The sequence below is a fragment of the Gallinula chloropus genome, assembly GCF_964237585.1.
Source record: "Gallinula chloropus genome assembly, chromosome: Z".
Taxonomy (NCBI): Eukaryota; Metazoa; Chordata; class Aves; order Gruiformes; family Rallidae; genus Gallinula; species Gallinula chloropus.
In genome coordinates this window covers 78,388,192-78,402,461 of record NC_140089.1, presented here as the reverse complement: position 1 = coordinate 78,402,461, position 14,270 = coordinate 78,388,192, and the positions used below count along the sequence as shown (strand labels likewise).

General features: G+C 50.7%; 1 protein-coding gene across 1 annotated transcript; it reads right to left on the bottom strand.

The window, feature by feature from the left end:
- Positions 1 to 2,423: 2,423 nt before the first annotated feature.
- Positions 2,424 to 12,924, bottom strand: LOC311203763 (uncharacterized protein; the record flags this gene model as incomplete). Its single annotated transcript, XM_084278521.1, has 11 exons — positions 2,424 to 2,516; positions 3,646 to 3,727; positions 4,028 to 4,336; positions 4,654 to 4,819; positions 5,478 to 5,567; positions 7,290 to 7,486; positions 7,810 to 7,916; positions 8,221 to 8,352; positions 10,227 to 10,318; positions 12,368 to 12,453; positions 12,904 to 12,924. The coding sequence occupies 10 exons, from the start codon at positions 12,922 to 12,924 to the stop codon at positions 3,650 to 3,652; spliced, it is 1,278 nt and encodes a 425-aa protein (XP_084134647.1). The 3' UTR covers positions 2,424 to 2,516; positions 3,646 to 3,649.
- Positions 12,925 to 14,270: the final 1,346 nt, after the last annotated feature.

The window sequence follows — 14,270 nt, the reverse complement described above, 5'->3', positions numbered from 1 at the left end:
TGACCCTCCCCTGACAGTCACCCCCAGAGTCACTCGGGACCTGTGCCTGCAGCAGCGCTGGAGGTGCTGGAGGCAGCTGGTGGGGGAAGGCTCTTCAGCACCTTCCTTGGTTTGGTGCTATCCCAGCCAGGCTACCGAAGCAGCGTTTTGCAGCTGGGTCTTGGCCCCGGGCTCACACCACGCTCTGTGGTGTGGTAACTAGGAAGGAATTACTGAGCAGCTCCGTTACTGAAATGCATTTCTCAGTTCCGTGCATTAGTGAGTTCTTAGAAATGTTTTGGCCATGAAGTGGCTCTACGTGCTACCCAGAAGGCAGGCTTTCCAGCTGCCCAGCAGCGCAGGAAGCCAAGAACCTTGGCACGGAGGCCAAGGCTGCCCTGCAAAACGCCCCTGGGCTTAGTCAGGAAGACTCTGCAAACAGCAGCCTCTGACTGCCTGGACTGGTTCTGTCCTGAACAACCTCGAACCCACTGCCAAAACCCAGCACCAGAAAGAGGGAAGGTGTGTTAGCGCTGCAAGGCAGAGCTGGGGAGAGCTGGGATGTCTGGCTGAAACAACCACTGCTTCCCAGCCTGGTCCCCAGCAGTGCTCCCTTGTGACCCCGCACAGTTCAGGTCCCTGGCAGTGCTCCCTTGTGACCCCGCACAGCTCAGGTCCCCAGCAGTGCTCCCTTGTGACCCCGCACAGCTCAGGTCCCCGGCAGTGCTCCCTTGCGACCCAGCACAGCTCAGGTCCCCGGCAGTGCTCCCTTGTGACCCCACACAGCTCAGGTCCCCGGCAGTGCTCCCTTGCGACCCAGCACAGCTCAGGTCCCCAGCAGTGCTCCCTTGTGACCCCGCACAGCTCAGGTCCCCAGCAGTGCTCCCTTGTGACCCCACACAGCTCAGGTCCCCGGCAGTGCTCCCTTGCGACCCAGCACAGCTCAGGTCCCCAGCAGTGCTCCCTTGTGACCCCGCACAGCTCAGGTCCCCAGCAGTGCTCCCCTGTGACCCCGCACAGCTCAGGTCCCCGGCAGTGCTCCCTTGTGACCCCACACAGCTCAGGTCCCCAGCAGTGCTCCCTTGTGACCCCGCACAGCTCAGGTCCCCGGCAGTGCTCCCTTGTGACCCCGCACAGCTCAGGTCCCCAGCAGTGCTCCCCTGTGACCCCGCACAGCTCAGGTCCCCGGCAGTGCTCCCTTGTGACCCCACACAGCTCAGGTCCCCAGCAGTGCTCCCTTGTGACCCCGCACAGCTCAGGTCCCCGGCAGTGCTCCCTTGCGACCCAGCACAGCTCAGCTGCAGAGTGCCAGGGAAGGAAAAGGAGACCATGGGCTTGCTGTCCGTGGCTAAAGGCAGCCCTGAGATGCTGCCACAAAGCATCTTTGTCCTGGAAGAAGCTTTTCTGGCCATAGCACCAGCCTATGCAACACTCATGCCTTCCAGGAAGGGGCGAAGGGGGTGTGCAGTGTGGCTGGCTTCCAGTGCAGAGGGGTCTGCCAGGGAAGCCCGGAGCCAGAGGGAGCTTGCTGCAGGCTGGAGAAGGGAGGTCTTGCCCACAGCACGCAGGGGGAGATGAGGTTGGTGTGGGAGGAGAACACCATTACAGGTGGCAGCTGTACACAGGGAGTACTGGCCCATCAGCCTCCAGCTTCTCCACTGAGACACTTCACTTGATCCTGTGCCAGAGGTGTTAGCCACCCTCCTCCCTATTCAGTCTGAGGTTGTGCTGTCTGCAGCTAACAGGAACAAAGAGAATGCTGAGCTTCTCCTTTTACGAAGTACAGAGGTTTATTTTAAAAGGTAGAAAATATCTAACAAGTAGTACAGTACTGTATGTTCTAAATCCTCTACCCACAGTGTAAAGTAGCATATTATCCAGCCTGGACACATTGTGAGTCCAAGCATGATGGAACAAGAGGGTTCCACCAGTGATCCCCTAACATGAGCTCTGGCTAAGGACTGGGGAGCAGCCTGCCAGCATGATGCAAGGGCAGGAAATTGCCTCTGCAGAAAGCTCTTCTTGTCCTTTGCCTCAGCTCCTGTTGAAGTGCTCCTGCACTCAACAGAAATGACACAGCAGTTTCATTCCTTACTTCCCAAGCCCAGCCTCCCTTGGCACCCAGAGCAGCAGGTACACAGAAGCAAAACGGTGACAGGAGTTGAAGAGGTAAGAAATCAGCACAGGTGTCTGCAAGAGAACACACTGTTGGCAGACAATCCAGTTTGTGACTATTAGTGCAAGGAGCGTCCAGGAAGGCTGAAGCATTGACACACAGACTGTTCCCTTCTTCTCCCCTCTGCCAGGATAAGGCTGGTGCAGACACTGCAGTCACAGACACTGAGGCCAGCTGAGTGCTGATGAACATTCAATTCTGCACCAGTCCTGTCTGAAGGCAAAGGGCCAGCACAGTGCAGCAAAAGGGAAAAAAAAAACCAAACCCAGGAAGAAAAAAGGCTGCTGTATGACTGGATGTGTTGACTCGGGTAGGCAGGGCCCAGCAGCACTGGAAGAGGATAGGGCTGAGCCACTCTGACCTGCAAGAAAGTCAAGAAACATGACTCAAGGGAGCACACAAATGGAGGGCTTCTTCCAGCAGTCCCAATATGACACGCTTGCAGGTACCTGTGCAGAGCCCCCGTGTTTTGGCTTTTTTCTCCTTAATTTCAGACAAGAAAAGTGTCCCCTGGGTACATCAATACACACATACAGGAGTGAAGCAATTGAGTCACACACTTCAGAGAGAGGATTTGCTCTGCCATCCAGCAAGAGGAAGACAAGACAAGCCCTAGCTGAAATGTTTTGCTCCAACAAGAATCCCTGGGAGCAGAACCATGCAGGGCACTCAGTAGTCCTGGTGCAGGGCACAAGCCCCACAGTGGGTCTGCAGCCAACAGCATGGTCCTTCTGAGCCCTCTCCACTCCCAGCTGACACAACTCCAGACTTTTCCAGAGGTGTACAGCAGCACCACCGTTGCTTCCTCCTGTCTTTCCCAACCGAAGGTGACAGGGATGTAGTCCCTGGGTGCAGTGGGGGCTGTGTATCCACTAGATGCTTCAGACAATGCATGGGACACAGCCAGCTGTCTCAAAAGGCCCTTCCTGGTCCAATCCATGGACACCTAAAACCACTCTGTGTGCTGCAGTTTCAGTAACCAGCTCTAGCTGCCGAGACTTTGTTTAGACTCCTTGAAGGCTGTTGCCTTTCCCCTTGGTCTCAACCTTGCCTTCAGCTTATTGCCTCACTACCCCCCATGGCTGTCTGCACAGCACCCGCTGCTGATACATGACCCTCTCCAAAACATTAAGCCACTGCAGAAGATTATTTTAGCACACAGATATGCCTTCTGATAGTAATCGTCCTTCATGCCCCTGGCCTCTACCAAACTGTGAGCTCCCTCCAGCAGCCTTGTTATTATACTGTAAGTACTGTGCACTGCAGATGCTGGGAACCCAACCGTATCCTGATTTTCCCCATTTTTTCCAGCCTTTTTACAATTCTGGAATGGAAGCTGTCTGCTGCCCTGGTTTTCCTTCTCTATTTCCAGATACTCAGTGGCCAAGAGATGCTTCAGGTGGAGCAGGAAGGGAAGAGGCCCTTTGCTAGACCATTTCCCGTGGGAGGTGGAGTTGCCACCTGCCATCCTTTGTGCTGCCTCCACTTACCGTGTCACTTGGCCTTTGCATCCTCAGTGCTGTGGGCTTGATAGCAGCTCCGTACAGAGGTGTTCAAGGGAGTGGAGGAGAACTGTAGTGAGAAGCAGAGAGACAGGATTAGGGGAGCACTGGATGGAATTCTGGTCATGTCACAGCCCCTTCTGTTGTGGACTTTTCTTTTTTAGACATGGCTGCAAGCCTCTTCCATGGTCTCCCCAGCCTCCAATGAACAGAGTCTTCATCACAAGACCACCAAATAAAAACAGTGACCCAGGAGCTAGTAAACCAAATGCTAATTGAGGAAGCCTCCTCTCTCCTGCCCCTGGGTGGGGCAGATCCATGAATCCCATGGTGGCCATGGGTGGCAAGGCTCAGCAGAGGATATGCTCACCTGCTGGATTTCCTGCATTGCCAGGTATATGGAAGAGTGGAGGCGAGGGAAGGCTTGTTCGCTGCCTTTCTTCTGGACTGAGCCTGCCTTTATCCAACTCTTGTCTGGACTCTCTTGCTTTTCGCAATTACTGGTCCTCCTGAACCACACGTGTTTGAGAACCGTGGCTGCTCCTGACTGCTGAGCAGGCCTGCTGGTAGAAGGCCTGGAGGGGCAGGGCTGCTCCTCTGGAGGGGTCTTCCCCTTGGCTGCTGGCAGATCCAGCCTGAGACATTTCAGATCTTCAGAATCCAAACTGTCACCACTTTTCTGAGGGAGGGAAGAGTGGATTCAGCAGTGGCTCACAGACTGTCCATACACCCCAAACAGCACAACAAAGAGGAATACTCAGCTGTGAGCACTGCTGACATTCAGGGGGCATGGGGGTGTCACCCAACCACCAGTGCCTCTCCCCCACCCCAGAACTCCTCAGTGCCCACCCAGTGCATGTAGAAGAGGCCAAGCTGCTTGGCCAGAATGGGTTCCTGCAATGGGAACACACAGAGATGCTGCCTCAGTGACTCTGTCCATTCAGGGCACAGCCTGCGCCCCATCACCTTTTCAGGCTGCAGATCCTCAAGACTCACCTGCCTGCAGGGAACAGTCAGTAACTCCATGAAGGGCTGGATGCCCACAGTCTGGTGATACTGGACCAGTTCGGTGAGCGAGGCGTGAGCCCGGTCTTCTCCCAGGATGACATAGCGTGCGTTGGGCTGCATCTCGATCATGTAGTGCCTGCAGCGGCCCTCGCCCCTGGGGAGATGGACAGAGGGAAATAGCCAGGGCATGGGGACACAGTGTCTCTCCAGGACCCAGTCATTGCTTTCTGCACTTGTCTCAAGAGGCCAGATGTGATCAGGAGCCACAATAACAAATGTCACAAGAGATGCAGTATGCTGGAGTGTCACATGCTATGACAGTAGGTGTTGGACGAGCAGCAGTTTCCCCAAAGTTCATGACAGGAGAACCCTGGCAGCCAGATCTGAACCCCAGCTGCCTCTGCTGCCTCCCATGCTGTTGTCCGTGTGAAATCTCTGCCCTACTCCTGCCTGAGGCTGTACAAAGCCCATGCCCTTGTAGCACTCTGCCTCTCCTCAGGGGCTCCTCTCAACTCACCTCCTCTGCGCCAGTCAGTGCTTCTTACAACATGGTTTGCCCACTCGGCCATACAGCACAGCCTAAGAAGGATGTGCACCCCACCCACAAATGCGCCTAGTGTTTGGCAAGAGCCAGACTCTGCAGTGTCCTGTCTGCTACTCCAAACTGCCCAGGGCACTCACAACACTGAGTTGTTGAGTGAGGCTGAGCATAATCCTCACTGGACTCCTCTGTGGAGGAGGTAAACTCCTCCAGCCATGCACTACTCAGTTTCGGATCTTCATTTTCTTTCCCTGCAAGGCTTGTTACCTACCTGTATGTCAGGGTGTAGCCCGGTCGGCTCTGGCTGATCCGAATAAGAAAGCATCCCAAAGGCTTGTCAATCAGCAAGTTTTCAGCTTCCCTGGAAGGAAGAAAGACTTCTTCAGCAGACAGTGAGCAGCTGCCACAGTGCAGCGATTGCCATCCTCTCATGCTGCCATGCTAGTGCTCCCAGCCCTCAGTGAGGCCAGCATCTACCCCACATGCTCCTAGCTAGAGGTTTCCAGGCTCCAGGTTGCTGGTACAGGACGGCACTAGCAGGATGAGGAGGCACAACACTCTTGGCCAAAGCCTCTCCAGCAGTCTGACCAGTGCAACAGAAGCAGCTGCCTTCCAGCACAGAGCACCTTACAAAGCATCACTGAGATGAGGGGGCTGTGCACATCTGCATTTCCTGCGCTCCAGGGCTGACAGAAGAATTTGGGATGCTAAAGGCAGTGGTGCTTAGCACAAGGTAAGCCTAGTGCCTTGGAAAAACACCAACTTGGATTATACCAGTCTAGCTCTCTAAACTTCCTGCTAGAAGAAGGTCTTGCCCCTCTCTGCCCAACAGACAAAGCGCTGCTTTGTGCTTGTCATGTGCCTTGCTCCAGGCTAAAGGTGACTGCAAATCACCACTGCAATTTGCGATTGCTCTGGCTGCTCTGTTACAAGAGGCTGAGCTTACACTGCTGTATGGAGACTTAAATTCAGCAACAGGAAGCGGCACTTCAAAAGCAGCTAACTGTTGGTGTCTTGGGGAAGGATCTGCTATGTCCTTCCTTGTGAAGTGTTCATGGCTAACCTATATTCAGTTTCAGACAATTTTGTCTGCCAGGCACTAGTTTCTCTTCTGCCTTCTTGGATCTGTGGGCAAAAGCTTTAATGCAGGTGGGGGCCTTGATAATTGTCTTAAAAAAAAAAAGCCACAAATTCTCACATCTACCTAACCCCACTGCACTGCTCCTACCTGATCACTGGCATCATCATCAGTTCTCCAACTATCACACTGCTTGGAAAGCAGTGCTTGGCTCAGCCAAGTGAGGTACGTGTGAGGCATACCTAGCAGCAAAACGTCAATCTGCTGGGTATGCCTCACACTTAACTCACTTGGTTGAGCTTTTATTTAAAATAAAGCTTTTCTCAAAAACACAACCCCAAAATCCTTTATAAGGCAGTCTTGTAAACAACTCCCTAAGTAGGCTGGACTTTGTGGATGCTTCTCCCAGCCTAAAGGGATGCAAATTCCACCAATGCTGCACTATCCTCAGATGGGAGGAGTTATGAACAAAAAGCTTTCCTTTTCCCCAGTCTGGGGGCTTTGAGGCAATCGTTCTGTTGGGTACTCACTAAAGCTCCTCTTAATACTTGCTAAAATAAATACACTGTGCATTCTGTATTCTCCTACTGTAAACTCTCCTCCTGACCTAAATTGAGAGATATGAGAACAGTCGTAATTAGTCAGACCAAAAGTCCATCTTCGTTCCGTATCACGCATCTGCAAGTGCTTCACAACAACGTAAACACGTGGACATTTCCCCTCCCTTCCCTGCACAGGATCTGTGCTGAGGAACCCACAGTGGGTGATTTCTGATGAGTTTCCACAGTCTTTCCTCGGATCCACATAAAGTTTAAGCATTTGCATCCTGCTTCCCTCTCAGGGTTTGAAGCGTACAGCCTAAACCTGAAAGGTTATGCAGGTCACTGCCATTCCTTAAGGAGGCAAATCCTGGCAAATCCAACCTACACAGTCATCCTAAGGACACAGCAGGTTCTGCCTGCCTGACACAGCCCCAGCTACAGCCTCTCTGTGTAGCATACCCACCTCCGGCTGATCATCCCGTGCAGCCAGCCTGGAAAGGCTCCATCATCCTGCATGACCTTCTGTGCCTGTGTCTCTTTGAACCAACGCAGGGTTGCTCCTCTCTGGAGCTTCCTCATTGCCTCTTCTCCAATCTGCTCCTCTGTCCTCAGAACAGGGCGAGGTGCAGAAGGATCCAGGAAGTTATCAAAAGGAGTGGACTGACAGTGGGGAGAGGAGGAAAGTGGGCATGCAATCAAGGCCAAAGGCAAGAGACCTTGGAGGGCATCACTTTAGTAGCGATGCCACTCCTGAGTCCCTTAGGACAAGACGAATCACAAGCTACCAACTGCTGCTCTCAGTTTCTCAAAGGTCCTGACCACACTTTTTTACTAACCACAGTAGGAAAGGACTCCCACTTCTAATAGTAATGACAATGTTCTCCTGGGGCCCCGTGCAGGAGATCATGTGCATGCAGAAGGTGGAGCGCACAGGGAACCAATACACCTGGCTAAGGAGCCCCAAGCAGAACCAGTATCGCTACCTCTGTTAGTTTGCTGCGTGGCCGTGGCACTGGTGGCTTATCAGGAAGATGGGCACCAGGCTGAGGGCGTCTCTTTCGTGGCATGGGGACTGGAAAGGAGATCTTTTCTGCAACAAAAGGAAAGAAATAGATGAAATTTAGGATCCAAGATCCTTGAGATCCATCTTCCACAGACCCAGGATAGGAACAGACTCTCCTGCATGGAGTGTGTGGGAAAGACACAGCTTTGGCACTCCTCCCAGTACAGCCTGGCAAATTACCTTCACTGTGCTGCTTCTGCTCCCCACAGAGAAAGCTGTACTTTGACACAGCAGAAGTATCAGCACCTCCCTGCCCTCCACACTGGTAGCGTCCCCAGCTGTGGGGACCACTTGAGGTGACTATGGGATCTTGGGAGTAGGAGCCACTCACTCTGGGCCTCTGCTTCCATCGCCAGCTGCCGGCTTCTTTCTCGCTCTGCTTCCTCCTGTAGCCGCTGTGCCTGAGCTCTCAGCTCAGCCACCAGTTTTAGGTAAATCTTCCTATATCTGAATCCCCTGAAAACTGTTCAGAGAAAGGCTGTGGTTATAAAAAAATTGCTTATTATTTCTTTGGGGAAGAACACTGGGCGATGTTTCTTCACCCAGTGCAAAGCTTCAACACTCATGACGTTCAAGTCCAAGTCCAAGGTTCTGCATTTGGGTCAGGGCAATCCTCATCATCAGTACAGGCTGGGAGATAATGTGATAGGGAACAGCCCTGCAGAGAAGGACATGGGGCTGCTGGTGGATGAGAAGCACAACATGAGCTGACACTGCGTGCTCACAGCCCAGAAGGCCAACTGTATTCTGGGTTGCACCAAAAGGAGCATGGCCAGCAGGTCTGGGGAAGCAATTCTGCCCCTCTACTCCACTCTGGTGAGACCCCACCTGGAATGCTGGGTCCAGTTCTGGTGTCCCTGGCATAAGAAGGACATGGAACTGTTGGAACAGGTCCAGAGGAGGCCACGAAGATGACTGGAGGGCTGGTGCACCTCTCCTATGAAAACAAGCTGAAAGAGTTGGGATTGTTCAGCCTGGAGGCTCTGGGGAGGTCTTTAAGCAGCCTTCCAGTACCTGAAGGGGCTACAGGAAAGCTGGGAGGGGACTTTTTAGAAGGGCATTTAGTGATAAGACAAGGGGAGATGGGTTTAAATTGGAAAGGGATATATTTACATTGGGTATTAGGAAGAAATTCTTCACTATGAAGGCAGTGAGGCCCTGGCACAAGCTGCCCAGAGAAGCTGTGGCTGCCCCCTCCCTGGTAGTGTTCAAGGCCAGGTTGGATGGGGCTTTGGGCAACCTGGTCTAGTGAGAAGTGTCCCTGTACATGGCAGAGGGATTGGAACCTGATGATCTTTTAGGTCCCTTCCAACCCAAACCATTCCATGATTCTATGATTTATAAAGGTCAATGCAAACTCTACCACAAGCAAGCAGTCAGAACCACGCAAGGCTGCCAGATCACGGATTAAAAGAGACACAATTACAGATCTAACTTACACCTCTAATGCCAACGCAGGGGATATTAAGAAACAATGTCTTACAGAAGGGCCTTTGTCAACCAGCTGTCTCCCAGGTACCCTTCAGACATGGTTAAAGAAACAGGATTTCCCTGGTGTCAGCCCAGGGGATAACCCTTCCCAGAAGCAGCCACCACAGACACTGCATTATCCCACCCACTCTGCCAGGTACCAAAGCACATGAGCTGCAGGCCGCACCCTCTCGTTTCACACTACCCACACATCTTCCCCATGGATGACAGCAAGGCACAGCATGTGACAGTCAGATGTTTTCATACTGTGTGGTGTGTAGCTGGAAGCTGTAGCAACCTGTACAGAAGTGTAACAGAGAGGGACCAAGCAGGGTGACAGCTGCACAGTCTTTGTGGAGCCTGTGTAGAGGGACTGCCTGCTCTGCAGAACAGGCTGCCAGAGCTGACACTAGCATGTAAGGAAAGAAAAACCCAACCCAACCCAAAATCTCATTCCCTTCTGCCTGTCTCTAAAAGTGGGAATGAGATATGCTTCACTTCTTTTCCCTCTCCTCAGTTGAACACTGCTCACAAACAAGCCCTCACACTAGAGGACAGGTATGTGCCCGCATCTCAGGGCACAGCCAAATCATACGCCAGCCCTCCTCAGAGCAGTTCTCTTGTTCACATTTTCTCTTTCCAAGGCTCACACTGCTTGATGGCTTTCCTTGACTGAGGATGAGCACTGAGGAGGTAGCCATCTACAACAATCATAGGGACTCCACAGGGCCTTGACAGGAAGATGGCACCTGGCCTGCCTTTCTGTCACCTGCAATGGTGCTATGGTGGAGCAGGGACTGGAGAAAAAGTTTTTCCCTGCCCTGGTCTCAGATCAGAGTCCAGGGACTCTCCTGACCCAGTGCTCACCTTTCTGTATGATAACTGCTGCTCTTTCCAGTCGCTCCACATACTTTTCCAGTTGCTCCTGGTGCCAATATTTAAAGAAAAGTCGTGACTTTCTGTGAAATCGGGGAGAGAAAGAAGCAGTGAGAAACACTGTCTAAGCTTGCATCCATCATCCTTTGGACAGGCCTTCCCTATAGCCATGAAGTTCCCTGAAGGGAACCAGTTAACAGACTATGTGTGTGAAGTCTCTGTGGTTCAGACCCCCCCCGCCATTCCCACCAACAGCAATCCACACCTACCCACTTATCCAGCCCGTCAGGTCTGTGCTTTGCAGTATCTCCAGGCAGCTGAAAGAGAGGAAAAGAGTGAAATAAATAATTTTCCACCCAAAGTGAACACCATGAGCCAGTGGTTTTAGATACATAGAGGGATAGAAAGTGCCTTGATGATCCTGCATAACATTCTCTGTCCCCTGACACCCAACCACATTCAGTGACTGGCTGTCAATCCATAGTGCTCCTTGAGGTGAGATAGGATCACATTTGGGAACAGCAGCAAAGAGGGTCCCTGTGGCAGAGTTCCTTCTCGACCCCCTGGAAGGAAATTCTGCAGAGCCTATTTTATTCTCAGAACTGTTTTCCCCAGTTTTTGTTTCCCAGCTCTCTGGAGCACCTGAGTTGCAAGGTTGGCAGGGCAATACTTTCTAATTCCAGTTTTATTTTGCAGGTTCCAGTGATAAAATTTAGGTCACTCAGAAAGATTCCCCAACACCTGGAACCGAACACACACAGAGAGAGTTTCCTCCTCCTGCCTGCAAATCCAACCACAGCAGTCCTTTTCACTAAAATCCCACATAGCAAAGCAGAAGTGGTTTTCCTTCTACCTCAGCCTACTTCTGCTGTGCCAGACTCTATATCCAAGGGGGTTTTTGTGGGTTTGTTTGGTTTGGTTTTTTTTCTCTCAAAAACATCCTATAATTTTTGTGTCTGAAAACACATCATGTTGCCTATCTGCCATCATCTTTCTCTCATCTATGAGCTTCTCTCTTGATTTGGGTCTCAGCTGGGACTGCAATTCTTACTAATTCAGTATCATCAGTAACTTCAAGGAAGCTCTGTGAAGGCTGGAGGAACTACTGCCAGGAGTGAATTTATCCGGGGGAGCATTAAAATCCTTTTTTTGAAGGACAAAAAGACCAACCAACCAACAACCCAAACCCATCAGCTGGCTTCATTTTCACTATCAGTCACAATTGATCATAGCAAGAAGGAGGGACTGGGAAAGCGGAAAAGAAGAGGTACAGAATAGCTGCCCAAGATGTAGGAAGTAGAAAGCTGGTGGGGTGAGACTGCAGAGCTAGAGGGTGATTTATGTGTGTAAGGGTCAGGTTCTGAACATGCTGGGGGTATATTATGCCTGTATACATAAAAAATGATCGGACCTGAAATATCCTCACTAGCCTGGGAGACATTCAGTGCTGGCTGCTTGCTCAACATTGTCTTTATTTTCTTCTTCTCCCATGAGACCATCAGGAAAAAGCCTGGAGAAGCACCTGGCAGCTGTGTTAAGCCCCTGCCATGCTGAGTTCAGTGGACACCCTTGACCATTGTTGTGACTCCCTAAATTGAGTACATTAGCTGTTTCTCATTCCATCATAGTAATTTAATTGAATTGCTAAATAGCAATTTGAGAAAGATTTAATTTTCCACCGTACCAAATGTTTTTTAAGCACCAACTGTCCTTACTAGATCGGTGCTCCTCACCACCACAAAAACCCATCCTCACTTTGTGCCCTTTACTCAGTTCACTGTGCTACTCAGAGCAAAATTCTCTGAAGAACAAACTGGATTGCACAAAACAAAGGAAGGGTTCCTACCTTTCTTTCGTGAGGGAAACATCTGCTTTAACTAGAAGAATTCCATATCTGTGAAAAACAAACCAATACAGCAAGGTAAAAGCCACATCCTTGATGTCCTGAGCTGTCACCCTTAAGAGTGAGCAGCGATAAATCAGTCTGTCCCACTCAGCCTCCCACAACAAACCACCCCATGATCTCAGGCATGCGAACTTTAAAGAGGCTGTTTCACTCCTTGCCCTGCCTGATTACCACACTCGCTTCCCTAGCAGTATCTAACAGAGAACATTCAGAGTTTTTAACAAACCTTTCAGCAAACTCCTCAAAGGAAGGTCTCCAGGAAAAGCCATCTCTTCGGATACGGATTGTCTCCAGCAGTCCATTGTACCGAAGCTGAAGCAGCACCACACAGAGGATCAGAGAAACAAACAGGGACAAGTCATTAGGACATCAGTTTGTTCCTCTGCAGCCAGATATGCCTTCATTCAGCCCTAAACATCTTTTCAAAATGAAAAAGTTTCTTTCTGAAAATGTTTCCTTGGTTAAAGACAATTTACCACATCCTGTGGTGATTAACCAGTGTCAGTTAAAAATTAGAAACCATAAAAACCATTGACTGAAGTACCTTTACTTCACCATGGTACTGGGTACTGCTGTGGGTACTGCTGTGCCTCTGTCCCTTAGAGGAGAGTCTTTTACTTGCAAATCTGGACACAGGAGCACCCTGGATTAACTTCCCCCATAATCCTACCCTTTCCTATATACATTATGCAGGCCACAGAACTTTTTGAACTCTTCTGAGCATTTCAGTATTCCTCAACATGTCTGGATCTCAGACCTCACACGATGTCCAATGACAGTCATGTCAGCACCTTTCAGTTCCTATCAAAGTGATCCCATCTTGGATCCTATTCAGAGTTGCCCTGGCTGATGGGTGAGAACAGTCTCCTCTGGGAAGCATAATTTTTTCTGGAGTACTGTCTGTACCAGTCGCAAAGATGAATCCTTATGCCTGATAAGTAGATCTCACTGCATTCATGAAAAAGAAATGGGAGAGACCTAAGACTGCAAAAGCTGGACCTAACAGTCTGTGTCACAAAACAACCAAGTACCCAGAACCTTTAAATGCATAAAATGCGTGCCTGCTCTTTCTTTTGCAAGGGGAAGCTCAAACCAGTCAGCTTCCAGCTATCTCCACCACCTTTTGGTGGGCTTTGCCCTCCCCACTGTGGTGGAAGTACCTGTAAAGGATACTGCTTCTTCTCACCTGCTGCAGCACCACCTGGCTGTCCACCACACCGGGCTCCTTCTGGCTGTTGGGCTTTATACAGCGCACAAAGTGAGGGTTGGCAGAATACATCCTCTCCATGAGCACCATCAGGGAATGCTGGTGAGGGCAGAGACAGATCAGCAGCCCAGCAAGCCAAAGCAATATCCTGCAATGAGAACTGCTTTCCCAGCCCACAGCAGCTTCCCAGGCTCTAATGACAACTAGGTCGCCCCCACCGTGATCAGCTGTGCTTGGCACACAGAAAACAGTCCCTGTCTACATGTTGGATGCATTAACTATGCTTGGCAGCCTGGAAGCTCTCAGGAAAATATCACTGTACTCATCTCAAGGGGCATTGCAGGGCAGCAGTACTTACCCGGAACTGAGCTCCAGCAGACTGCTTTCGTGTGCTGTTGAACTTGTCATCTGCTGCTAGTGGGACCTGAAAGCAGATCCAAACAAAAGGATAGCCCCTGGAAGGAGGGCTTGATTGCCACCCAAAGAGCTCTGCTGAAAGCAGATGGCAAAAGGGAGAGATAATGGATTTCAGGGAGGGGAAGACATGCTAAATCTATAAACAGAAGTAAGCAGAAAACTCAGTAAAAGCAAAGGAGGAATTGTCACAAGCAGATTGCTGTCTGCTCTCATTTTCAGACAGTTTCCCAAATAGTAAATATCAGGTAACTATGCCTTCATTTATCAATTGCCATATGGACCAGAAGTGCAATACCTTGGCTTTTACATGAGGCATCAGTGTCCCTGTCCTGGAGATGGTGGCTGGAAGAACAGAAATAAGAGTTCATTTTGTACCTTTTCTCCAAATCAACCACGCTTAAACATTCAAACCACACTTCACAGACAAGTCTCCCTACACATACTGAATCACAGACAGGGTATGAGGTTTCACACCATGGAAATACAGGGAAATAGAAGAGAGGGA